This window comes from Heptranchias perlo, chromosome 38 (assembly GCF_035084215.1).
Source record: "Heptranchias perlo isolate sHepPer1 chromosome 38, sHepPer1.hap1, whole genome shotgun sequence".
In the NCBI taxonomy this organism is placed as follows: Eukaryota; Metazoa; Chordata; class Chondrichthyes; order Hexanchiformes; family Hexanchidae; genus Heptranchias; species Heptranchias perlo.
This window is the reverse complement of record NC_090362.1, coordinates 8,344,638-8,371,262: the sequence shown is the minus strand read 5'-3', so window position 1 is coordinate 8,371,262 and position 26,625 is coordinate 8,344,638. Positions and strand designations below refer to the sequence as shown.

Here is a 26,625-nt window from a genome sequence, read left to right as displayed (position 1 = left end):
GTTCAATTCAAATACACCTGATTGCCAAGGCTCGTTAGAAATTCGTAACTGCCAGCCTCATTCAAAAAAATAACAGGTTGCAATATTCATAACTGAACCAATCTCAAAGTCTGTACGTATTTGAAAATCAGCCTGTTACGGAAAAAAATAACCACAAACTTTGCAACACGCGTAACAACATAGGCAGAGGCTACACAGGAGATCTTTTAAGACCTCCAATATTGAGTCTGATTTAAGGGGACCAGACCAACGCGAGAGAGAACTGCTTCATATTTGTTGCAAGGACACCCATTTAAAATTGGTGGTGCTGAAGCAAAAATAGTTAAGTCCTTGATATTTATGAAAACCCAAAACATAACGTAAAATCCATTGTGCATGTGGCACCACCATGCAGGGTTTTATAACCAGCACACGAGGATGCACCTTATGGAGCTGGATCCACACACCTTGAAAAATTATCCTCTCACTGGAGGCTGCCTCCAAAGGCCAATTTTTCAGCATTACGGTTCTCCTGATCTCATCGGTCCAAGTAACCAATTCAAGCCTTTTGCTGGTTGTTTTCAGGCACTCTAAGCACATGACTAATCATCTTGGCAGCCAAGGAATAAAACACACCGTTGAAACGAGTTATCTCAATAGCAGTGCTGTAAGGGCTGAGACACTCAAAAGAATTAAAAACGTGTGGTATCTTAGAAAAAGGAGGTTACGTATAATTAAACATCGGGTTAGCTCGGATATAACTTCAGAGTGCTTCCAAAATAAATATTAAAAATTTGGGGGCCATAAAAAAAGATAGTCACTAATAAATCCAATAAAGAAACTTCTTTGCCCAGAGAGTGGTTAGAATGCGGAACTCGCTACCACATGGAGTAGTTGAGGTGACTAGCATATATGCCTTTTAAGGGGAAGCTAGATAAGTACGAGGGAGGAAGGAGTAGAAGAATATGCTGATAGGGTGAGACGAAGTAGGGTGTGAGGAGGCTCGTGCGGAACATAGACCAGTTGGGCTGAATGGCCTGTTACTGTGCTGTAAATTCTATATTAATAAAACTATTTTCTCCCTTCTTACCAATAATGCTACAGACCATGGCTATGGATTGGGCAGCCCACCACTTTTGTTAGCCACCCACCTAAGGCAGCTGGTAGGAGATGGGCAAGTACAGCACAATGTCTCCTATTACAGTATTTCACTCCCCCTGCTGCCAATCTCTATTTGGAAGAGCCTGGCCTTCCCTTGATGCCTCTGCCCAACAAGTGCGTTGAGATTAGGAACTCATTGCATTCAGAATCACGGCCTAAAATGCATTTCCTAGCATTCTGTAGCATTAATCCACTTCATCACATGTCTCTGGCTGTTATTACTTAGGCATCTATTTACTGATCTGATACAGGTTGCAGAGTCTGAATTAACCAAATACAAAAAGGCTTGTTGCTGGAGCAACTGCACATTTATAAAATGAACCCACGATTTAAATCAGGATCCCCGGTTCATGTTTGTGAAATTTAAATTCCCAATATCCCCAAAACAATCACATTCTCCCCACCCCTTCTAAAGCAACAAATAAGTTAAATATACTGAGCTGCTTATTTTTCTGATGTTTGCAACAGAAGATTAATATCAAAGGTGCAACATCAAACACTGTGCCAATTTCAAACATCCGGTGATGGCCAGGTTTCACTCATTAAACAGCACTTGTGCTGTCTGCAACCCGAGCTTAATTTGCTAATTCTTTACCCATTCAGATTTTGTTTAATTAAATTAAATATAAATTGTTTATGTTGCCGATTTCAGCGTCGATACAAACTTTACTGAAAGGCTTTTGCAGCCAATATTACATTTATACAATGTTCTAGAGCCTTCGTATGTATTACTAGCAAACCCAAAATATCAGATTGAGCGGTGGGTCTCAACAGGGCAGCTCTATGGGAGTTGTCGTGTGTGCACACACACACACACATTTCTCTCTAGAATCACACTAGGAGCAACAGGTCATCTGCTCAGTCAGGATCCTTGTGCCCACCTCATTCTGGAGACTGGTGACCAGTGCACCCCATACTTTCCAGTTTCTGCACAGGTCGATTACACCATCACATCACCTAGCCACCTTCTTGGCCTGCCTCATCTGATGCGTCGACTTTTGCAGACATTTAAAACAGCAGCAACTTTCCTTGCAACTCCTGAATAACATGCTCAATGTATGTTATCTTAGTGCAATCAACCCTCATCACTTCTTTCCTATTCTAGATCCAGGACCCTCTCATCATTCATTCTACTGGTGCAACTAATTTTCAACATATGGCTGCAGCACCCAACTAAGTGCCATAAATAGCCACTTACAATTGCTTTGACAGAATGAAGCCATTGTGGCAACAGATCTGCTAATATTTGATACTGCACTGCTTCTAAATTAATTGCTCCTGGCATGGGATGCATGCAGAGTCAGTGTTTACCTTTATCAGCCCCAAGTTGGAATCCTGAAGACGTATTCTGGACATCACCAGTTGGAAGCTGAATTTGGGCAGACATCAGGTCCACCTCACTGGAGTATAAAGTAGTCACAACATTCTCGCAAATCATTGATTTCAGCTCCTATAGGATGCAAGCTTCTTTCCAACAAGCTTCAAATTTGTGCGCAACATTGATATTGAAATGAGGGAAAGTTACAAATTATCACCAAGTCAAACCCTGGTGTCTCCCCCACTCGTCTGGCACCTTCTCTTCCTTTGAGCACTCTCTCGCCCCTCCTTTAAAATCTTCATTCTCTACTACTACCCCCACCTGCCCCTAAGCCCCACCCTGAGTTGCTCTCCCAAATATCCCCCATCCCTCAGCCTCTGCACTGAGCGACCACTCATCCTTTGATGCCTTACTCCCGGCAAAACCTTCACGCCCTCATCCGTCTCCCCACCCCGGTATGGCTCGCCATCTCCACTCCCTCAAGTCCAAGAGGCACATCTTTGGCACACAACTGGCGTAGCCATCCAGCATCAAATCTGGCTGGACTATATTAAGCTCTAGTAGGTCTCACTCTCCTCTGCCAACTTAAACCCTAGTTTCTTTTCTCCACTACCAACCCCTCTCCCCTCACCTCTAACATGTGCAAGTAGCTTATGGACTTCTTTGAGACCATCCGTTCAGCTGCCTCTGCAACTTCCCTCTTTCTCGTTTCCCACCAAGCCAAACCTCCCCCAGGCCCCCACCTGTCCGAGTCCATAACAAAGACTGCCCAATTCCACCTATGAAACATCGCCGACCTCCGCCACTACCTCAGCACATCTGCTGCTGTGACCCTCATCCATCCAGTCGTCAGCTCCAGGCTCGATTATTCCAATGTTTTCCTGGCAGGCGCCTCATATGCTGGTTGTATTCTACCCACACCAGCGCCCGCTCGCCACTGGCTCATCACCCAACACCTCAAATTGAAGATATGCTTCTTCCTTTAGAAGTCCCACCATAAGATGGGGAGCTACCTTGGCAACTTCCACCAGCCCAATGTCCCAGCCTGTGTCCTACAGGCTCTGACACCATTCTGTGCAGTTTTTCAAGCCCTTACCTGCCCCCCACAATCTGACACGGTCCTATTCTCTGGAGTTCTCTTCAGAAATGCCTCTGCCTCATCACCCTTCTCCCCCTTTTTTAAAAAGCCTCCTCAATACCATACTTTTGACCATTTCTCAATGCCCATCCTGCCGTTGCAAAGTTTTAACCTATTTAAATTGATTTGCCAGTTTGTATATGTTAACATTTCACTTAAGTTGTCTCAGTCACAAAAACAATTTTATCTTAGCTTAGTTTAATTTAGTTTCTGAACAAGGACAGACATAAAACTCATCCAAGACAACAATCCCTCAGTGAATACAAGGATCGGTCTAGCCAGTTATGTATATTGGTCAATACTCCCCAGGAACAATTACATAAATGGTGTCAGCCGTGGCTCAGTGGGTAGCACTCTCGCCTCAAAGTCAGAAGGTTGAGGGTTCAAGCCCCATTCTTGAGACTTAAGCTCAAAATCCAGGCTGACATTTCAACTCAGTACTGAAGGAGTGCTGCACTGTCAGAAGTGCCAATTTTCAGATGAGGTGTTAAACCAAGTGGATGTAAAATATCCCATGGCACTCTTTGAAGAGGAGCAGGGGAGTCCTCCCGGTGTTCTGGCCAATATTTATTCCTCAACCAATGTCACACAGATTATCTGGTCATGTATCTTACTGCTGTTTGTGGGACTTTGTTGTGCACAAATTGGCTGTGATTTTCCCTACAACAGTGACTACACTTCAAAAGTACTTTGTTGGCTGCAAAGTGCTTTGGGGCGTCCCGAGGTCATGAAAGGCGCTATATAAATGCAAATCCTTTCCAAGTCCTTTCCTTAAAATACAAAAATTGCTATTTTACCACACATACCACTGAGTACATTATATGCTCTATATCTGAAACCCTGAGAGTTTAATTCCTTCAGGTAGAACCTTGCTGTTTGGTTAATGGATGAAATGTTGTCCACTCCATGCCTTATGGAATGGACACCTTATCCACAATACAGTAATTCATTCCATGTTTAATCATGATAGCTGCTGCGTTACTTACTATTTGCCTGCCAACCCAGTCGTATGCATAATCAAAAGCGTAGCCCTTGCTTTGAAAAAGATCTGTGAACAGTGTGCGTAAATAATGGTAGTCTGGTTTTTCAAAGAAGTCTAACCTCCTCACGTAGCGGAGGTATGTCGCCATCTCCTCTGCAAACAAAAAGATACGGCAATCAAACATTGGTCAAGCAAATAATCCCAGTTTCCCAAACGTCTAACCACTGAGTTATTGGGGGTGGGAAATAGAAGAGAGGAGAAATAAAGTTTGTTATTGGCTTATCTGGACAGAAATGCTCAAGTACTTCAGTGGGATACATCTATTGCCATGAACTGAATGCACTGTGTTCAATGGAGGCTGTCAAAAGACCATAATATCTGGGCAGCAAAAGACTGGTTACAAACAGAACCAGACAACAGATGTTGGGGACAAGGAGGCAGGAATGGTGTCCTTTCGCCTCCGAGAACTGGGCTCAAATCCAACCCAGAAAGAGGAATACGAGGAGCGAGGGCACAGTCCTGTCTACAGTTACTGAACATATTAAAAGTTAGACCGTAATTCCTGCAAGCTAACTCAGCAAGTGCGCTAAAAGCTTTCAAAGCTTCAAGTTACAGGGACTTTACAAGTAGCGCAAAAGGAAGTAATGTTCACATGAAGAAAAATGGAATTTTCAACTTCTGTGGTGAATATTGTTTTTCATTACATTCTACACAATCCAATTATTTCAATCAATCTATCAATGGGAACAGCAAATCTACCGCATGAAGTACTTAACCAAAAGGTTCCTCCCTGCACTCAGATCTTTATTCCTTTGAGCTTCAGTTGTACAATTTTCTCCTAAAGGGCTTGTCCATGGAGCCCTTTATAAATAGTCATTTTGGAAAGGAGACACTGAGGTGGTCAAGTGGTGGTGGGAGAAGGGGCTGTGCTGCTCCACCTCAATGGATCCACTGCATAGAACGAGGATCTGTTTACCCAATCTCATATACAAACCAATCTGGGCTGGGATCTTACGGTCGCCTTCAAGCAGCCGCTGAGCAATAGTTAGCTTTTCAAACCAGAGATGGGGAAGAATGCTACTGCTCCTTTTTCATTACGGTTTTGACATCGGTGCTGCATTCTCTTGGGCACCAGCCCAATGGCAAAGTGCAGCATAAAAATAAATAAAAGTATACCTGGAAGTGATGCTGCACACGTAACGATGCCCCCAGTAACTGTGGTGAAAAATGCAGCCAGTGCAAAGATGTACAAAAAATGTTTTCAAACAGTCTACTACTCTGCACTCATATTTTCATGATGGAACAGAGATGATGATCCTATTAACTCTTACCACCAGAGGCCAATAAACAAGTGTCTCTACTTCCCGATTACGACATGACACGGAGATATAGTATAACTGCGGTCTTCCTATTCACATTATTGTTAAAATGCACTTTAGAATATTGGTAGCACCTCTGTCCCTACAATAGTTCCTTCCTTGTGATTTCCTAGACACTGCTTGCTCCTTCCATACACACAATTATCATCGTTTCCTCCCACTAGCTGACTGTGTACTGGTGCCAACCACACCTGGGGCAACTGTCCCAGCTGGCAGACAAAACTAGATAATAGTGGCTTGTGGCACTGCCATCAATGACTACAGATGAACTGCAGCAGATCTGGCAGAAGAATCTTCATCTTGGCGCCAGCTGTGGCTCAGTTGGTAGCACTCTCACCTGAGACAGAGGTTGTGGGTTCAACATATTCCAAGGATTTGAGCACATTCTCCAGCCTGACACTCCAGTGCAGTACTGAGGGAATGCTGTATTGCCAGAGGTGCCAACTTTCTGATGAGACATGAAACCAACATCTGCCTACTTAGGTAGGTGTGAATAGATCCCATTCCAAAGAAGAGCAGGGGAGTTCTCTCTAGCCAACATTTATCCTTCAACCAACACCAAACAGATTAACTTGGTCATTCATCTCATTGTTGTCTGAAGGACCATGTTGTGGACACAATGGCTGCTATATGTGCCTAGAAAACAAGTGACTGCACTTCAAAAGTAACTTGTTAGCTGTAAAGTACTTTAGGATATCCAGACGACATGAAAGGCGCTATATAAATGGAAGTTTTTTCTTTCTTTCTAAGCTCAGTGGCAGTGGAGGTATTGTAGCAAGGTGTTGTGGAGCAACCAAGGCGATGACTCGGACATAAGATTGCAATGGCTATCCACTATAGCCAATCATGCCTCCAGATGTCTTGACTGCCTTGCCACTGGAATAGGGCATAGCTGACCATGATGGACAAGCAGATCTCTAAGTTCCATTTAATAATTCTGAAAAGCACACACAGTTTCTTGTTCAAAACATTAAGTGGTGACAGGCTAGCCACAAAGCAATAGCTGTAGATGACACTGCCCCAGTTTCAAACTTGCATATGGGTGGCCCAGACCTTTGTGGATTGAGTGTTCGGCATCTACCTGGATATCTAATCAGCCCTTTTTTGGACCTCATTGCTCACCCTGAATAGTGAGGCGGTGACATAAGCCATGTTAAAAATTGGCCATTTCAACCACCCTAGCCAGTTTGTTGTAGCCGGTGGGTTATTTCCTAAGGAAATCGCTCACTATTGCATCATGGAACATCCACAGAGTACAGGATAGGCAGCAGATCTCTGACCATCCAGAGAGATGGCATGCCCTATTGGCTAAAGAGCCTCTTACAAACAAAAGACAGCACTATCCTCAATAAAACCAGATTACCTAATGAAGGTGAGCTCATTGAGAGTGGAATTGGATATACCTTCTTCTAGATAGAGTAAGTAGCAGGGGACAGGCATGAGCTTGATGTTGGTTTTTCCATCCATTCCAAATGTGTGACCAGGCCAGAAGACCTCTCCAACGGAATCAACTATCTCACGTTGATGAGACTGCCCTGAATACCAAACTACCACACGTACTTGAGCATCTATCATGATGGCACCAAGAAGAAATTCTACAAACATCTGAAGCACAACATGTCCATTACTCCAAACAAAAGAACAAACTCATCCTCCTTGAAGACATCTATGGCCATATAATCCATGACATTGATGGCCATCATTGAGATCACATAACAGCAATGGCCTGTTCCTGCTTCCAAAAGTGATCAACTGGTTATTTCACCAAGTAGATACATACAAAACCTCCTGCATACATCCTCACTCAAAGCACTAACATGTACTTCACTATATTATTTAAGTCAACACAATATCCATGTACACCGCAATCACGTTATTCATAGAGCTAAATGCTGGACCATATAACCAGCTCTAAGTTGTCTCATCATCAAAAGGCTCTCAAGACTGTGAAAAGACTGGATGTGGGTCACCTGAAATCCCCTGCTTCATGTCAGGAATTCAATGAGGCAGTCACAGGGGCACTAAGTAACATCTCAGTAATTACCTTTAACAAGAAATGAGTGAACAAAAAGTGGACGAGTTCAAGGAGGTTCGCTGCAAAATCTAAGCCAAAGCCATTGACTATGCCAGTCATATCAACAGCACTGGTTTGAAGATACACATCTAAATGAGGAAAGTCTCATTGATGTTAACTGTATGAATGACATGAATTTATCCACAAAGAAACAATGCTAAAGAAACATCAAAAACAGAGTGCAGACTAAACCGACAAAGAACTCCTGGCGGGAAAAGAAAGTGGAGGAGATTTAGTCATACGCAGAATAGCAAGATTCAAACAATTTCCATGGTGCATTGAAGGCACAAAACCCAAAAAGCCCAAATTATGTCCTGATCAAGGTGTCAGTCATTCCGATGCACCATCAGTAAATGCACCTGATATGGAACATTTATTGTAATATTAAAGAGTGTATGGGTAAATAGCCATTAGCAGTAGTTCTTAATGGTTGAATTACTTTCTACTTTAAAGATCACAAATAAATTTCCATGTCTTTTATCTAGTCACAAGTGAAAAGAATCTTATTTATGATCCTGTACAGTTGTACATTGTGCAATTTCATTGCTTTGTGTTTTTAATTGATCTCAATCCAGTTTAAGATTGATCCGATTCTCTGGCACAAAAGATGTACATTTAAAACTAGTGCAAAAGCTGTCAGCAGCCTAGTGACAAAGTGATGTTCGCTCCTCAGCAATAAACATAGGTGCATGTGTGAAGAGCTCCATAATTACTCAGTGGGATGCCGAGCAGAGGAAAACTGAAGTAGGTTAACTCCGAGTAGCAACAGCAGCAGCCATCAACAGAGTTTAGTATCAAGGACAGAACACAACTTTTAAGGGAGGTGGGGGGAGAAGAGATGTATCTTATCTGAACTTACTCTTTCTTCACTGTAATACCTTGCAGTTTGGCTCTCAAGTTCTTTCATATTAAAAATCCCAAGGCACACAGCAATTTGTGGCATGTAGCAAACACAGCTTGTGCTACTCTGCACGAGCCCGTCTAGGAATTTATAATAAGGCTGGCCCGTGTTGAATGTGACCCTTGCAAAACATACCTGGAAAGTTCTCACAGAGAACTTCAATTGGAGTGTTTCGTTTTGTATCCCCAATTTTCTGGTAGCGTTCTTTCAATGTGTCTGCCTGCAACCAAAAAGAGTCGATTTAGCGATATGTAACATGCATACAATTCGCTGGCAGCCGGCTGAAAAACTTGGGAAAACTATATTAATCAGCATCAGATTAAAAATGAATCTTATAATTTTAATAAGGTTTTAGGGAACATCCATTGGGGCAAAGATTGCACATATAGATAAATACTGCTCAGGGCAATTACTGTGCACTGAGTGCTGGGAGTATGCATACTGCACATTTCCTAGTTGGATTAAAGGTGGGGGAGGGGAGGAGATGGCGGGGAGAGAAGACCGATGTGCACATACACTGAAGCTCACAGCTACTTTCTGGAAGACGATGCTGTGCAGCAAAACTGAACAGAAATGTACTGCTTTTGAAAGTTATGGGACAAGAGAGGCACAGTACTATGCTAATACCCAACAGTGAAACTATATCAGAGGAGTAATGAACTGTGGTTTGGCAAGCCTTCATATACTCAAGCTGTGACAGCCCCTACAGCCAGCAAAACAACTGAACCAATGGCTATCTTGGGGACTGGAAATGACAAGAGTGAAATCATGCATGGAGACTATGGCTATCACTAATGCACTGAATTCAACATTTTTGAAATGGAAAATTCATCAAACCTTCCAAGTGCCTCCAACAGGGCAAGTATAGGGCAAGCTGAATTCTGAACCATTACACTATAAACTGTTAAAAGTAAATATTACAGTACTTATCGTGAGATTGTATTAATCTTCAGGTCAAACTTTCAAACCAACTCTGACCCTGTCTCCCATGTTCCAACACCTTGGCCACCTTGCCCAACAGGTCAGGTATGTAGCAGTACAAAGATGAGCTTGCGCACTGCACACGCACTTTTTCCTTTCCTCAAATCCTATTTAAACAATATTTTCAACAATGTCCTTTTTCATTTTAATTTTGAAGGATCTTCTAACTCCCTTCAAGTTTTCCCAGTGCAAAAACTTATTTCCCGCTTCCTGGAGCAAAACGGAGGGACAAGCGGGAAGGATCCGCCAGCGGATGAGTTCGGCCCTCAAGAGTCTCGACCAGCCTTTCGGATTTGAATACTCGATTCAAATTGATTCACAGCACAAGGAAACATTGCTGTTGCCATATTCAGGTACAACACAGCTGCCGTTTTAAACTGCATGATGCAACCACTCGGGGAGTACAAATTAATGTTTCTACAGCAACAGAATTCAGAAGTTAAATTGCTTCCAGCCACAAGAACAATGCTGAAACCAGAAGAAATCTAAATACATACACACACTTCAAACACCCAAAGGGTCTGTATCCTCATACTAATGGGTGCTGTTTTTTTTTTCTCTTTTACAACAAACTAGCAAATAAATGGGAGTGTATCAGGCTGCTGTCCGATTGACCAACCTTTACTCTGATGGTCTAACTCCTTTCAGACACACACTCTCACTCCCCCCATCATGTTTGGATAACAGTCTTGATAAAGAAAAATTAAATCATCCCACATTTGTTTTCTCCATACATTATTTTTTAATTCATTCTCGGGATGTGAGCTTCGCTGGCAAGGTCGAAGTTTATTGCCCATCCCTAGTTGCCCTGAGAAGGTGGAGGTGGTGATGCACGAGTGACTTGCTAGATGCCAGTTCTTTACTTTCAGATTTTGTTTTAAAAAAAACTGAATTCAAATTCTCAAACTGCCATGGTGTGAATGAAACTCACGTTCTCTGGATTATTTCCAGGCCTCTGGATTACCAGTTTGGTTACATAAGCATTACACTACCGCACCCTCTACACCTGGTCTTTATTTATTACCACATGTGCTGGTTCAGAAATTACATTCACAATGACTTCATTCAGCAATGGATTCTCAACGTTCCTGCAGCTTGTGGAATGGCCCAATTATACTTCGTGGGTCAGCAAATAGGGGCAAAATGGCCTTTACTGTCTTCAACCCCTCGCACCCTCCTATGAAAGGCTTGGGCTCCTGTTTGGTGGTTCTCGGAGTCCATGTGGAAACCAGCCAAAGGAATCTTGTATAAAATGTTAGAAAGTGAATATTGTGCAAGCACATGCATCATACTTATGCGTGCATATAACAAAAAATTATATTCAGTTGTTTCAGCTGATCTTCACATAGCAACCAAGACAAGCATAGGAAAACGACTGTGCAGTAGTGCATCTCAGCTAAGGCAGGTGAAATTTGGATGTGGAATTAGCATTGTAAATCAGACAACAATCTGAAATAATAAATCAAAGTGTTACATGCCCACGCTCAAGACTCTCAGCAGCTGGTGTTTACCAGTCATATGTAACCCTCACGAGAGGTTGGTAAACAAGCTTGTGTGCATGTCTGGAAGACTTCCCCTTGATAAACAGGGATCACTGCAGGGAGCAATTTCTATCGTTCCCTCGGACAGGCATTGATAGACCAATGTCAGAGCTGACAGAGGTGACTCAATATCTAAATGTTTTATATTAAAACTATTTAATTTTGTAACTGATGACGGAACCACTCAAGTATTAAAGAATAATTCCATAAAGTGATATGATGCCAGGTGAATGCTGAAACAAATAACCAGATCAGAAATTAAAAACAAAGTTTCAAAATTAAGATTTACATCAGAAATGACCAGGAACAAAGACTGAGTGTAATGGCAAAGGTTAATGCAAAGTTCAATAGTTCACGTCCTCTCCTAATATGTAGATCTGAAGTGCTGTCTCTGAACAAATTCTCTCTTACTTTGTAAAAATAAAAGTACACGAAACCATCAGGTGATAGCTTAAATAGTCACGCACCATCAAGACCACCCACTCTCCTTTAACGATTATACAGAGACCAAGAATATTAAAATCCTTTTGTTTTATTCCATCCACTTCTTTATGGTATTTTTCTTAAACTGTGAGCAGTAACAAGTTATTGAGGGTGGTTGTTAGACAGCTGGATGGTCATTAGTGCAGATACAGTCATAAATCCAGGGATGATTCAACCCATTAGCTTCCCACTCCGTGTCTGCCTCCTGCTCAGATGCTCTTCCGCTCTTTCTCATAACACAATTGAAGTCAAACACCTAATGATCAATTAGTAATTATCGTCTTGAGGAGGGAGGGGGTAGGGGAGGTGTTGAGGAAATAAGCAGGCTCTGAGGTTGAGACGGCTTCATGCTGACCCGCCTGACGATGGAAGATTGTTACCGAGTGAACCCTCTACGTCAGGTTCAATAATCCAATAGGTCAGCCACGCAATACTCCAGGGCACTGCTGATAATTGACCAGCCTGGCGCATCAATGGGACCTGAAGGGGTGCAACTGTCAGAGGCTGGGATTCTTCATACTTAGCACCAAATAACTGGCAGAGCTATTGCCCTAATGGATAGATGGCCCTTGCTGTACATGCAATGGGAAGCTTGCCAGTGCTGTGTGTTGGGTTTCTAAAGGATGTTGTCAAATATCCTTTGCCCTTATGTGGCGGTATTATAGGATACTGTCAGACATCCTTTACTTCTAATACAAGTTCGAGGACGAGGAAACACACACTGGTTAATACTCGATTTATCAAATCGATGATATAACACAATCCTTTACATGCAGTGCCCAAGAGACTGGTACCGACAGTAACTCACGTGCAAAGGAATCATCAGGAATACCGCAAGCGTTTCGTCTTGACTGCCATCGCTAGCCTCAGCAAGACTAGGCTGAAGTCTTTAAAGCAGCTTTATATGGTTAATCACTTCCCCTAATGTAAGACTAATACGTCAACACATCCTACCTACGCTTGGTTAAATATGCGAGTACACTAGTCTAACCCACCATGTAGAGCAACGTTTATTAGGTAATCTCTTCCAATGCACCTGTGCAACCACCTATTTCTTGTCCATTGTCACACTAATGAGAAACTGTGGAGATCAATTATGGTCTTCCTTGCTTATCTCTTTCCAGTATATCCATATTCATAATGGTTACTCCCTTACATTCTCCTAACTATCTGGCTATATTTCTTATCTCTTACCACATATTGTTAGTGAGGTAATATCTGCTGTACTCCTGGCCTGACCTCATACTTTTGCAACTACTGCAGAATTAGTGTTTAATATGTGTGTGTATATATTTTATTCTATCTGGCACACCTATTCTTAGTGTCCTGGTAAGCTGCATGGTTTAGCTGGGTAAACTCCAGCAGCACTTGCAGTCGCCAAGTCTTGGCTCTTGCCAACCTGCATCTAAACTCTTTGGACTTTAGGTAAGTGGGGTGCGGCCCCTAGAGGGTGAGAATGCGTATTCCATATCAGGCCAAGAGAAATTCTACCTGTGTGAACTTCTCTGTAACTTGGATTCCAGATGAAGTACGGCAATGGGTTGTGTGTGTTCAGGCATCCAATTGATCAAAATAAAACAACTTGAGTGGCTCCAAGAACACTTATGATCATCATGCCTCTGCATCATATAGTTTAAAACTGGGAGAATTTTTTTTTTTTAAAAGAAGTAAAATCTGCACATGTGCCAGGCACTGCTCACACAATCTGTAATGCTGTTTTCTTGCCCTAGTTTTAAACCAGAAGCCCAAGCACAAGCACTGCTCCTGAAACAAGTTCAATTTTACTAACTGATCTCCTGAGGTGTTTCACATGGGGTGGTCAAGTAATAGTGGAGTTTTCAAATGAAGCAGAGTTAAAGGGCAGGGGATAATTGGACCAGATACAGGGATTGTAATTCAGTCTCAATTATACAATCATACATACTGTCCTTATTTTTCTAATATAATTATAGTTAAATAGGAAAATGATTATTTGGGAGTCCATTTACACAGAGGAGTTTCTCTCTAGTGGAGGCAAAACATGAGGCACTGCAGTGCCACCTCCAATGGGAGGGTGTCATTACAATGTGACGAGTTTACATAGACAGTTCCCATTATAAATGCGGACACGGGAACGTCGAGCAGAAAAGGCTGACAAAATTGTGATAAAAACGTGACATTAAGGTTTTGTAGAGAGGAAGCACAATCAGACGCAAGAGATTTATTATATATATTGTGGGAAGGAGAAGAGGAGTTGGAAGCAGCTGTGTTATTTGGCCACAACTTCCTTCCTCCCTTTGATAATAACACTCCATACTACAAAAAGGGACAGCTCTACCATCAGGGGGATACAACTGCAAACAAAGAACCACTTTCGATGCTATAAATACAATATCAACGTTCTGGACCAGCCGCCAGCATCAATTTCTTGCCTCAACTTGAGACTCAAACTGCATGCAAATCGCAAAGTGTCTCTGTCTCCAGAAACATTACCCGCCTTATCTCGTCTAACTCGGCCCCTGTGAATAGCTACTACAGGCACAGGCATATTCTCATTATTTAAATCATTCAGAGCCACCCTTGTGTGAAAAATCTGTAGAAAACATCAAGTCATAACATCTACTTGTCGAAACAGACATGTTTTTATAACGAACAAACTCAGGTTACACACTTCACTAGAATTATAAAGCGAAGACGCTAGCTTTAAGATAAAATACATGAACAAATGGAGATTAGTAAGTTTTACAACCGCCAGTGAGGCTGGACACAAGTGCAACATACGGTCAGACGCATTAGTAAGCAGGACCACTGCTAATAAGGCTGGACACAGGGACAATAACATATGGTCAGACACCCTAGTAAGTTCTGTTATTGCCAATATGGTCAGGCACGGATGCATTAGCATCGAGAAAGTTCATTCATAATCAGTGCCATCAGTAAAAACGTAGACAGCGCAATGGAATCCAGACAGATGGATTACTGCATCTCTTCCCATTGTCAATGCGTTTAACAACTTGTAATATTACCCACTCTCACTTTAATCAACAATGTGAAAAATAATGGGACTTAAGTTAGATAAATCTCCAAGACCTGATGGTTTCCAAGCTAGGGTATTAAAAGAAATAGGAGGAAATTGCAGATATGTTAGTCATAATTTTCCAACGCTCTCTAGATTCAGGAATTGTGCTTATGGTTTGGAAAATTGCAAATGTCACTCAATTATTACAGAGCTGTCAGTTTATCAGTTGTGGGAGGTTACTGGAATCTATCAGGGACAGACTGACTAAGCACTTGGACAAGTATGAGCCTATCAATGAGTCAGCTTGGATTTGTGACAGGCAAATCATATCTGATTAATCTAGCTGAATTTTTTGAGAAGTCACCAGCATTGTGGATAAGGGAGTGCCTATGGATGTTGTATATATGGACTTCCTGAAGGCATTTGATAAGGTTCCACACAAGAGATTAGAAAAATAAAAGTGCACGGAATTGGAGGTAATTGTGACGTGGGTTGGTAAACAGTTGGAAGGCAGGAGACAAAGAGTAGGGATAAAAGGAATGTTCTCTGGTGAGATGTAACAACTAGTGTTCCCCAAGGATCTGTACTGGAGCCTCAGCTTTTACCATATATATTAATGACTTGCATGAAGGAATAGAGTTGTATATCCAAGTTTACAGATGTCACTAAGTTGGGAGGGCACAGTAAGTTGTGTAGATAAGAGCAGGAAGTTACAAAGGGACATAGACAGATAAAGTGAGTGGGTAAAACTGTGGCAGATGGAGTTCAATGTGCGGAAGTGCGAGGTCATCCACTTTGGATCTGAGAAAGACAAATCAGAATATTTTCTTAAAACGGTGAAAGACTAGAAGCTGTGTCAGAATAAAGCAGTTTAAGTGTCCACATACACAAATCACTGAAAGCTAATGCATAGGTAAGAAAAGCAACGTTAGCCTCAAGGGAGTTTGTTACAAAAGTGAGGAAGTGATGCTTCAGTTGTACAGAGCCTTGGTCAGATCCAACCTGGAGTACTGAGTTCAGTTTTGGGCACCGCACCTGGCCTTGGAGGGGGTACACTGTAGATTCAACAAAATGATACCAGGGCTTAAAGGCTTAAATTATGGGGACAGGTTGCATAAATTTGGTTTGCATTCCTTTGAATTTAGAAGGTTGAGGGGTGATCTAATTGAGGTGTTTAAAATGATAAAGAAATGCAATAAAGTAGATACAGAGAAACTATTTCTGCTGGTGAGGGAATCCAGAACAAGGATGCATAATCTTAAAATTAGGACTAGGCCAGTTACGAGAGAAAAGGGTAGTGGAAATCCAAGTTTCTCCCCCGAAAGTCTGTTGAATCTGCTTGAATTAGAATAGTCAAGATTGAGATCAATAGGATTTTGTTAGGTAAGGGTATCAAGGGATATGGATAAAAGGCAGGTAAATGGAGTTGAGGTGCAGATTAGCTATGATCTAAGAGAATGGGCTAAAAGGCCTACACCTGCTCCTATGTCATTTTAATTAGCAAATTTCTTTGCATACAGAGTATTAATCATTATTCCTTGGATTATTCCACTAGAGCAGAGAAGGCTGTGAGGACATATAACAGAGGTTTGATAGAGTGAATACAGAAAGACTATTTTCTCTGGCTGGAGAGTAAGAGATGAGGGTGGTCATCAATGTAATAGTCAACCAGGAGTGAGGAGAGAGATCAGGAGAAATTTCTTAATGCAGAGAGTTACTGAGCATGAAACGCTTTGCCACAAGGTCTGGTGGCAGCAGAGACCATTACGTCATTTAAGGAAAAATTTAATACATATTTGAAGCGAAGAAAGATACAGGATTACGGGGAGAGCAGGGCGATGGGGTTAGTTTTGGGTTTTCGGAGCAAAGAGCCGGCACAGACACAATGGGCCAAATGGCCTCCTTCTGTGCTGGTTCGACTTTATCAAAAGATGGCGAGCAGGTCTTGTTGGCTCGTCAGTCTAGCAGTTTGAATCCAGCTCAGAGCCAAAACTGTAATCATAATATCCTGTAATCAGAAATTTACAACACCCGAGATAGGAAGCACTTTGAAATCATGCATCTCCTAGAATTTTCTAGCCATTAACAGCAGTCCATTCTCGAAAAATCTTCAGAAACAACATCACAGTCTCATACATCAAGGATACGGGGTGTGCTAATAGTCACGGCTGTTAACTAAACTGTCCAAACACAGAATAAAGCCCCAAATAAAATGGCAATCATAATGTATTGTAAATCATAATGGGAGGCAGTGATGTAAAGATAAACTAAATCTCTGGGTTCAACTGAAGATTATAACATGCTTGAGCTTCAGTTTTGTGGGTTAGGGCAGAGTTTAAATGGATCGATCAAAGTACATTCTCGTGCTTATCCCCAGATATGGGGTACCTGGGGGCGATTTCAACCGGTATTTCATTTCATCGCAAATCTGCTGAGGTGCCCATCAAGCAGATATTAATTATAGACTACAAGATATTTCTTTGCCGGAAATTAATCTAAAGAAAGTCCCTGTTCGATTGGCAATTACAACAGCTCATTAGTGCTTTTACACATATACTGCTATGGCTATTACTGATTAAGTGGATTGTTAAATATAGTGTTCGTACAATCCTGAAATCAGGGAAGTGCACGTCATCCTCACCTTCAATCCCTGCCAGGGGAGACTGCCTCGTAGAAAATACATAAACATGTGTCCTAAAGCCTCTAAGTCATCCCTGCGGCTTTGCTCTAGGGAAAAACAAAAACACATTTAACTGATGAGGTGGTACATTCGGGTGGGGGAGAATTACTGTGGAAACGTACACCGTGTAATAAATATCTCTAGCCACTTAACATCAGAGTCGTAAATTTTAATACACAGCCAGGAAATAGAGATGGTCTTACCCTTGTGTACATGCAGCAAAGAAAAACCTGAAACTAACAGTGTGCAGAGGATATTAGATTTCTGTCTGCCTGTAATAAAATGTCGGCATTCATTCATTAACTAGCATATTATTTCTGTCACTGTATGTTAATAGAATGTAAAAGATCCCATGGCACTATTTCGAATTAGAGTGTTATTTATCTTTGGGTAGCTGACAGTTAATTGGCAAATTAGAACAAGTGTCTCTGGGAACATATCAATAATTGCAGGGGACCCCTCCCCCCCCCCACCCAAGAATGTATCAATAATTGCAGAGAATGCCCCACACAGAAAAATTTGAACAGCACGAATCAGATGACAGTGCTCAGATGGTCAGTCATCAAGGAACAGGGAGAAGTTCCTTCTCAGAAAATCCCCAACAGTCTGTATACTAGAATACTAGTAAGACCACAGTATAACAGTGACCAGACAAGTCAAGTTCTATTTTAAATACATGACATTCCAGGATGTTAATCAGTCATGGAGATTGTATTCTACGATTTTATCTATTTATAATTAGACCCACTGGCTTTTAGTGTCAGCTTGCATATCTTAAAAATACTTTAACACTTCCTCAACCTGTTTCCCAAAGAGTTTTTCTTCCATTAAAAGTTGAGTTTCCATGTTACCCCAAACTTTTAAAACCAAATGGACGATCATGCATATTTCCTAAAAATCCAGGAAACCCCATGGAAAATATGTAATTCCAGTTAAGTACTAGGTTGAGCTAAATATAGTCCGCCAGAGATGTGCATCCAGATCAGAGCAAAGAGAGAAAGACAATGAAGGTCTCAAGAGGTTAGTGTCAGCCGTGGCTCAGTTGAGAGGTTCAAGCCCCACTAGAGACTTGGGCTCAAAATCTAGGCTAACACTCCAGTGCATTACTGAGAGTGTGCTGCACTGTCGGAGGTGCTGTGTTTCAGATGAGACATTAAACAGAGGCCCTGCCTGCCCTCTCAGGTGGATGTAAAAGATCCCTTGGCACTATTTCAAAGTACAGCAGGGGACAATATTTATCCCTCAACCAACATCACTAAAACAGATTATCTGGTCATTACCACATTGCTGTTTGTGGGATCTTACAGGCAAATTGGCTGCCGCATTTCCTACATTACAAGAGTGACTACACTTCAAAAAGTATTTTATTGGCTGTAAAGGTCGGGAAAAGTGCCATGTAACTGCAAGTTCTTTCGTTCTTAGCTGAATTAGCAAGATCACCAAGGCCTCAAAGTAAGTCAGCTAAAGTCAGGATGTGCACAGTGGAGAGGGCTGATTCTAATAACAGAGGCTCCCACGTGTACCCGTGACCCTTCCAAAGCAGGAAACTTGGGCCAAGGGACAGGAACAGTTTATGGCACATCAAATCATTCATAGTTGCCATTAAGGCAAACCCTTCAATGGTGAAGGATTTCACTGGCCAGGATCTGGAGGAGGGGTAAGATAGTGATACTCTCAGCCACCCTGGTCAAGATGGTGTATCAGCTGAGCCACTCCCCAGAAACAGAGCACTCTGACACTCACTAACTGCAAGCACCTCATGCATGTCAGTACGGGCATCTACTAAGGACCCATGAACTATTTGGTAAATGTGAGAGTCAGGTGGAACAGCTACAGCTCCAAGGTCAAGAACTCAAGTGTCAGACTGAACTGTGACAGTTCACAATAACACCAGTGCCCTCACCCAGAGGGCTTCAAAGTGAATATTCTACACCACACGATGCCAATGTCAAAGTTGTAGGGTTCAAGCAGGAGATAGTCTTCCCGGCCATGAAAATGCCCAATACTTTTTGCCTGGCCAAGCTGTGGACTCTGCGTTAACCAGTGTTTTGAAAAGGATCAATCCAAAAACGGAACACAGTTCTGAGTTTATAAAAAAACAAAAAGCACAGGGACTCCTGAGAAAATCTTAGACTTTGGATGCTGCAGAGCTAAATCCAAAAGCCAGTTCCTGGTGAGTGGAAATACATCGAAGAAAAGTCCCCAGGTAAAATCTAAACTAAACATCACTCCACTAGGGAAAATGAGGATGGAGCAGAACTTACCCAAGTTGGATTTGGCCAAATTTTTCCTTCAGGGACAGCGACAGCTATGACACTAAAGGAACCAAGGACTGGCTTGGGAAGGTGTTCCCCCAGCTAGAAGACAGATCCATCTTACAGTATGTGGAGGAAGAATATTCAATTCTCCTACAGATATCCCTCAACACGCACAAAAAAAATTTTTTAAAAAAAATCTTGTAACCATGCACATGGACAAGTTATACCCCAGCTCAAAGTTTTCAGGAACATAGACTGCATTATAAAAGCCCTGCTATGACTGTCCCACGACACATTAAACGTGAAGTGAGGAGCCAAGATCCAGTATCCCTGCAAGTTAGACAGTGGTATAATAGACCGCTATTTGATGCAGTACTTGGGTGTATAGGGTCACCATTGATTGTATTCCCAATGATCCACGGTTCGTGTAAACAGTAGTTAGTATAATCTAATGAGCGGAAGGAGAAAAATATATAGAGCAGGTAATCCGAGAAATTCTTGCAAACCGCGCAGTGGCCAGATACAGTTGCTCTGGGAAAGGCTGGAAATCTGGCTGCTTCTCAGCCATTGAACAGTATGTGGCATTTGTTCCTTCTGGAGTATGTGGAAGGGGATAGATAGTGAATCACCCAGGGCACACTCTGCCATCTTGGAGCAGCCAATTACACAGCAAGTCTACTTCCATCTCTGCCAGGGAATGGTGTATAGTCTTTGCAAAAACAGGGGGGTGGGAGGTTAGAGGAGAAGCCAAAAATGGTGGTAAAAAATGAAAAGTAATAAAGTTGTTTGAAGAAGCGGAGCTCAACAACCAGGGTGATTTGCATAAACTACCAAGGCATACTTTTCATTACTGGACTAGTTAGGTCAGTTTTGCAACTTGATACAAACAAGCTTAGCATCCCATCACTGAAAATCCATCAGTGTGTCTCTGTAAATTGAATGGATGGAAAATCTAAGATCTTGAATCTCACAAAAAACTATTTACTTATAACGAAATACCAAAATATAATTGAATCGAATGGGTTAGGCTGGATATAACAGTATTCTTCACCTTTATTTAAACTACACCACCATTTATTCAAGCTGTAAATGTCAACATTGTATTTTACTTCCAGATCCGATCTCTCTTCCTCTATCCCCTCCCCACCCACAAAACAGTGAAGTGCTTTAGGTCACAAGTAATCGAGGTGCATACAATCTTCCACAACACTGTACATCAGATGCCCCACCTAAAAAAAAAATACCAGCTAAGGCTAAAGAACATACCTTTGCCCAGGTGGGTGTTGATAGACATGTATCTTGCAGTGCCAGTTAAGCTCTTGTGCTCCCTGTATGGGATGTGCTTTTTGGTATCAGGATCAATATACTCCTTGGCTAAACCAAAGTCTATTATATGGATTACGTGATCCTTTTTATTGCCTTGCCTTCCAATCAGAAAGTTCTCTGGCTTGACGTCTCTGTAGATTAAACTCTTTGAGTGGACGTACTCCATTCGGTTCAGCTGCAGAAACAGATCAGGCATGTTAAAAACAAGGAACTTTGCCCCGTTTCATTTAGTTTCTCCCTTGCTCCTCTGCTCCCCACTCAAACAGGATGAGACAGCTGTTTGTAGCTTCTGATAGAGACGCCTGACCTTTACCCTGCAACATGTTAACAGGGATTTGAGAAACCGACATTTTGGAATTGAAACAACCAGTTACGCAGCTGAATTCTGGGTTCTAACCATATTCAAGTATTCAAATCTAGACTATGTGATCAGTTAGCCTGAAGTGGTGTAAAATTCCAGTTAAGTTATTACAGAATACGGTAATCCCTAGGAGGTAAAATTGTACACGCTGGTCATATCCAAGCATCAGAGTGTTTGAACTTTAATCAACAATCAGTGGGACAAAAGGAGCACCTCAATTGCCACAGCAGCAAGTTACTTCAAATTTAAACAATCGATATTCGGGATTTAATCATGAATAGTTCCTTTATTTTGCATACTCCAAGTTACAATCCAGCACAGACACTCGCCGGAAGGCAATAGAAATTAGAGAGCTATTACTTCCTGTTATTTAGCCAATTAGATAAATCCAATCATAGAATTTTGCCACACAACAGGAGGCCATTTGGCCCATCGTGCTTGTGCTGGCTCTCTGAAAGAGCTATCCACTTAGTCCCATTCCCTGCTCTTCAAATTTTTCTTTCTCAACTATTTAACCACTTCCATTTTTAAAAAGGTATTATGGGTTCTGCTTCTATCACTGCTTCTGGTAGGGTAGAACTTCATACTGAATCCAATAAATGTTAGTTCAACCATAAGATGATGTGAGGAGACTACATCAAATGTCTCCAGAGCCAAGATCCACAAACTCACCCTCATCCACCAACTCTGTTGCACTCAACCATACTCAATAAGCCTACTTACCAGTGCAAGTATACTGACTTAAGTGTCAGCTGTGACTCAGTGGGTATCATTCTCGCCTCTGAGTCAGAAAGTCGTGGGTTCTGGTCCTACTCCAGCGACCTGAGCACAAAATTTTGGCTGATGCTCCACTGCAATACTGGGGGAAGGTGGCACTGACGGAGGTGCCATTAAACCCGAAACCCCGTCTGCCCTCTCAGGTGGACTTAAAAAGGTCTCTCAAGATTATATCGAAGAAGAGCAGGGTGGTTTTTCCTGGTGACTGGGCCAATATTTATTCCTCACTCACCAAAACAGATCAGGTCATTACCTCATTGCTGTTTGTGAGACCTTGCTGTGTGCAAATTGGCTGCCGCATTTCCTACAACAGTGACTACACTCAAAAGTACTTAATTGGCCGTAAAGCGCTTTGGGATGTCCTACGGTCGTCAAAGGTGCTGTATAAATGCAAGCTCTTCCTTCAAGCAGGAGAAAGGGACAGTAACTATTCGGAGCAGTTTCAATGCGTGGTGCACTATCATAACATGACGAACATTGGTTTCTGGGCACTATATTTGCTCCAGCTGTTGTACTGGAGCAGATCCAGTGCTACCCAACAGTAACCTGGTAATGGAAGGATGCCCAAATCAGACTGCAATTCAGTTGCTTTGTAACTAGGATGTTTGTGCTGAATTTGCATTGCAACTGGCAGAAAATTGGTACAAAGATCCTTGGCTAATAAAATAAATTACTGTTTGCGCAGTAATGAAAGGTTATCTGAGCACTGGCCATGCTCTCAGCTTCCAGCACGAGTGAACCCAAACTTTGGCAGATTTCCTCCCTTGTGATTCAGTGTGCATTCTAATAACATCTAATAGGACGGGAGCAGCAATGATCACTGCCAAATCTGTTAACAGTACTAAGTAGACATTTAAGCCATTGCAATAGCACATCAGCCCAGGCCAGCTGGTTACTCTGCGATACTGTGGTCCAATGGAGAAAAAAAAAAGCACCGTTTTGAAGTGTAGCCACTGTTGTAAGACAGGAAACATGGCAGCCAATTTGTGCGCAGCAAGCTCCCATCAACAGCAATGAAATAAACAACCAGATCGTCTGTTTTAGGTGCTGGTTGAGGGATAAATGTTGGCCAGGGCACTGGAAGAACTCCCCTGCTCTCCTTCGAATAGTGCCATGGGATCTTTCTCGTCCACCTTAGAGGGTTGGTTTAACATCTCATCCGAAAGGAGGCTTTGCTGCAATGAGAAAGAAAGGAAGGCAATCTATGGGATGCTTGGCCACCCTTCTCAGACTGGGTTAACTGGATTGTGGAAAGAAATAGCAGTTTCTTGAACATGCAGGATATAAAGTAGATGATTGCAAACCTCAAGCATTTCCACTGAAGTCAAGACCATTAATGTACAAGATGAGCATCTGCCCAAGTGGACTCAGTCCCAGCAAACTTCTCATCCCTTCCTGATTCTTTATGAAAGCCAGTATGAAGGTATCGCTGGTGTCACTCTTGGCTCAGTGGTAGCTCTCTCGCCTGAGTCAGAAGGTTGTGGGTTCAAGTCCCACTCGAGGCTTGAGCACATAATTTAGGCTGGCTGTGCAGTACTAAGGGAGCGTCGCCATCTTTCGGGTGAGATGTTAAACCAACCCTCTAAGGTGGACGAGAATGATCCCATGGCACTATTCGAAGGAGAGCAGGAGAGTTCTTCCAGTGCCCTGGCCAACATTTATCCCTCAACCAGCACCTAAAACAGATGATCTGGTCGTTTATTTCATTGCTGTTGATGGGAGTTTGCTGCACACAAATTGGCCGCCATGTTTCCTACCTTACAACAGTGGCTACACTTCAAAAGTACTTTGAAACGTCCTGAGGTCGTGAAAGGCACTATATAAATGCAAGTCTTTCTTTTTATTTTACTGCCATGAGAACCAAGGAAGTGAACGGTTAACATGTGCGGTCTTCTATATAGGAAAGTTGCAATGATGAAGTGCTTATACCAGATCCAAAACAGAGTTTTGGCATTGAATGCTTTCAGGTCAGTTTAGCAGGGTGCTGCCTATTCAATGAAAGCATGCAGTGCATCACTGAAACTTTGCAGTTAGAGGACATTGTCAGTGCTCTCTGTACTGTCAATATATCAATACTACTCGTCTATTCGCAGGACAGCCCTTTAACCACTGGGAACAGTGCCGCACTGGTGGTGAGTCGAAACAATACAAGCACGTGACCTTATTTATGGAGGCCACATTAAGCAGGGAGAGCGCACTAAGGTAGTGGGAGACAGTGAAGATGAACCTGAGCACATGGCTGGTACCATAATGTTTATGTCACGTAATACTGTCCTACTGAATATCTGTCACACAGCTATTACATGTACTGAGAGTCTAAAAGACAGTGTCACAATATTGAAGGGCTTCTGATGAAAGGTCATCGACCTGAAATGTTAACTCGATTTCTCGCTCCACAGATGCTGCCTGACCTGCTGGGTATTTCCAGCATTTACTGTTTTTATTTCAGATTTCAATCATCCGCTATGCTTTGTTTTTGTATTGTTGAAGGAAGCAATTAGGCTTCAGGCAGTGCCTTAACAAAAAAAATCTCACTGCTGCTCACAACATTGAGAATTTGAAAGTACTTCCATTCATCTGTACTCGATATGGATGCTAAGGAAGGATTTGCACAAACGCTTGATTAAATGATTCTGAACTGGAACGAACTAATCATTGTGCTGTCAGGGACATCATCTCAGATTATGCCACTGTATTTCAATTTGTGAAATTTTCATTACCATCTAAATGAGAACAAGAAATTAATCTCCTGCTTGCTACAGAGGTTATTGCCTGAAATAAATTCAGACATAAAGTTCAAACACAAGCTGCGAAGAAAGGAAACATCAGAACGAACAAATGAATATTCAAAGGCTGCATGTTGCAAGTTAATAAGGATCATAATTGAATTGCACATCTGAGAATCTTGGTCATGCATTCTGATTCGGCATTTTATACAATAAGAGTCCATACATCCACCCCCCTCAAAAAAAGCAACTATCTTCTGCTCTCCGGTGAAAACTAGAAAATGATCTTCTCAGTATTGAATACAGAAGTAAATGGCAAGTAGTTGTAGATTTCTCCCTTCTTTCCACCCGTGCAGGACAAACAGTCAGACCGCAGGAACACACCAAACCAACTGGTTCTGGAGTTTATTTTAGAGGAGTGCTTAACCTAGTATTGTTCTAAGCTAACTCAATTTAGGAATCTAACAATCATCCTGCAAATGCCAATTGACATGCTGTAGAATCTGTGCCAACTACCTAACTTGGCTCATGGTCGTCTTCATTCTTCCATTTAAGTTTTCTTCCTCGAAAAATAAAATTAGCACATTAAGGGCGAACTCAGTTAGATGGTAGGAGGTTCTTTTCCCAGAGAATAATGGATCTGTACGTTGCCGTGCTCATGTGATGAACACGGATTCGCTGAATTCCTTCAAGCAACAGCCGGACCCATCTCTGGCTGGGGCGGAGATCACCGTGTACAAGAGGTCGGTACCATGCAACCTTAATCAGGGCCAGGGTGGTCCCCTGGACTAGTTTCGATCGCGTATGGGGGGGGGTGGGGGGGGGGGGGGGGGTCGGAGAGGAATTTCCCAATTTTGCCCCCTAATTGGTCTGGGTTTAAATCTGGTTTTTCGCCTCTCCCAGGAGATTACATGGATTTCGAGTGGGGCGGGGAATGTATGTATTGGGATGGACAAGGCATCACAACTCTATGGGACAGTCGGACCAACGAGTCTTTTCCTGTCCGTCATTTTTCGTATATTCATAGTCATGATGAAATCACAAGGACACAGCCCTAGAAGACCAACTCAAGAGTGACGTAAAAACTCCTACAGAATTCTAGGCCAGCTTTAGGGTGAGTAAGGCAGGTTTATCAGTTACTTTTGAGCAATTAATCACTGCTCCATGTAGTGAAAAAAGTCCCCCCAAATAATGTTCAAAACAGATTTTCACACCTTCAGATCAAGGGATAGAAAGCCACAGCCTTTCTAAGAATGAAGGAGAAAAAAGCCTTGCATTTATGTATTGTCTTATTATATCTTTCAGACAGCCCAAATGCTTTACACACAATGAATTACTTTGAAGTGCAGCTACTATTATGTAGGCAGCCAATTTGCACATAGCAAGATCCTTCAAACAGCAATTAGCTGACCTGTTTGGTTGGTGAGGGAGGAATGTTGGCCAGGAACTCCCTGTCTTCCTTCGAATAGTGCCATGGAATCTTTTAACCACCTGAACGACTGGGGTCTCGGATTATCACTTCATCCGAAGGAATTTTCAAGGAATAGAGAGCAAGTTTTCCA

At 42.2% G+C, this 26,625-nt stretch overlaps 1 protein-coding gene across 4 annotated transcripts in view; it reads right to left on the bottom strand.

The window, feature by feature from the left end:
* LOC137304706 (casein kinase I) overlaps positions 1-26,625 on the bottom strand; it is a 160,650-nt gene that overhangs the window by 30,644 nt on the left and 103,381 nt on the right. For all 4 annotated transcript variants that reach the window (XM_067973378.1, XM_067973380.1, XM_067973379.1 and 1 more), the window contains exons 6-9: positions 21,140-21,374; positions 17,577-17,662; positions 9,068-9,152; positions 4,583-4,731 (exon numbers count right to left, since the gene is read on the bottom strand). In XM_067973378.1, the coding sequence (XP_067829479.1) occupies positions 4,583-4,731; positions 9,068-9,152; positions 17,577-17,662; positions 21,140-21,374 (555 nt within the window). The remainder of the gene's footprint in view (positions 1-4,582; positions 4,732-9,067; positions 9,153-17,576; positions 17,663-21,139; positions 21,375-26,625) is intronic.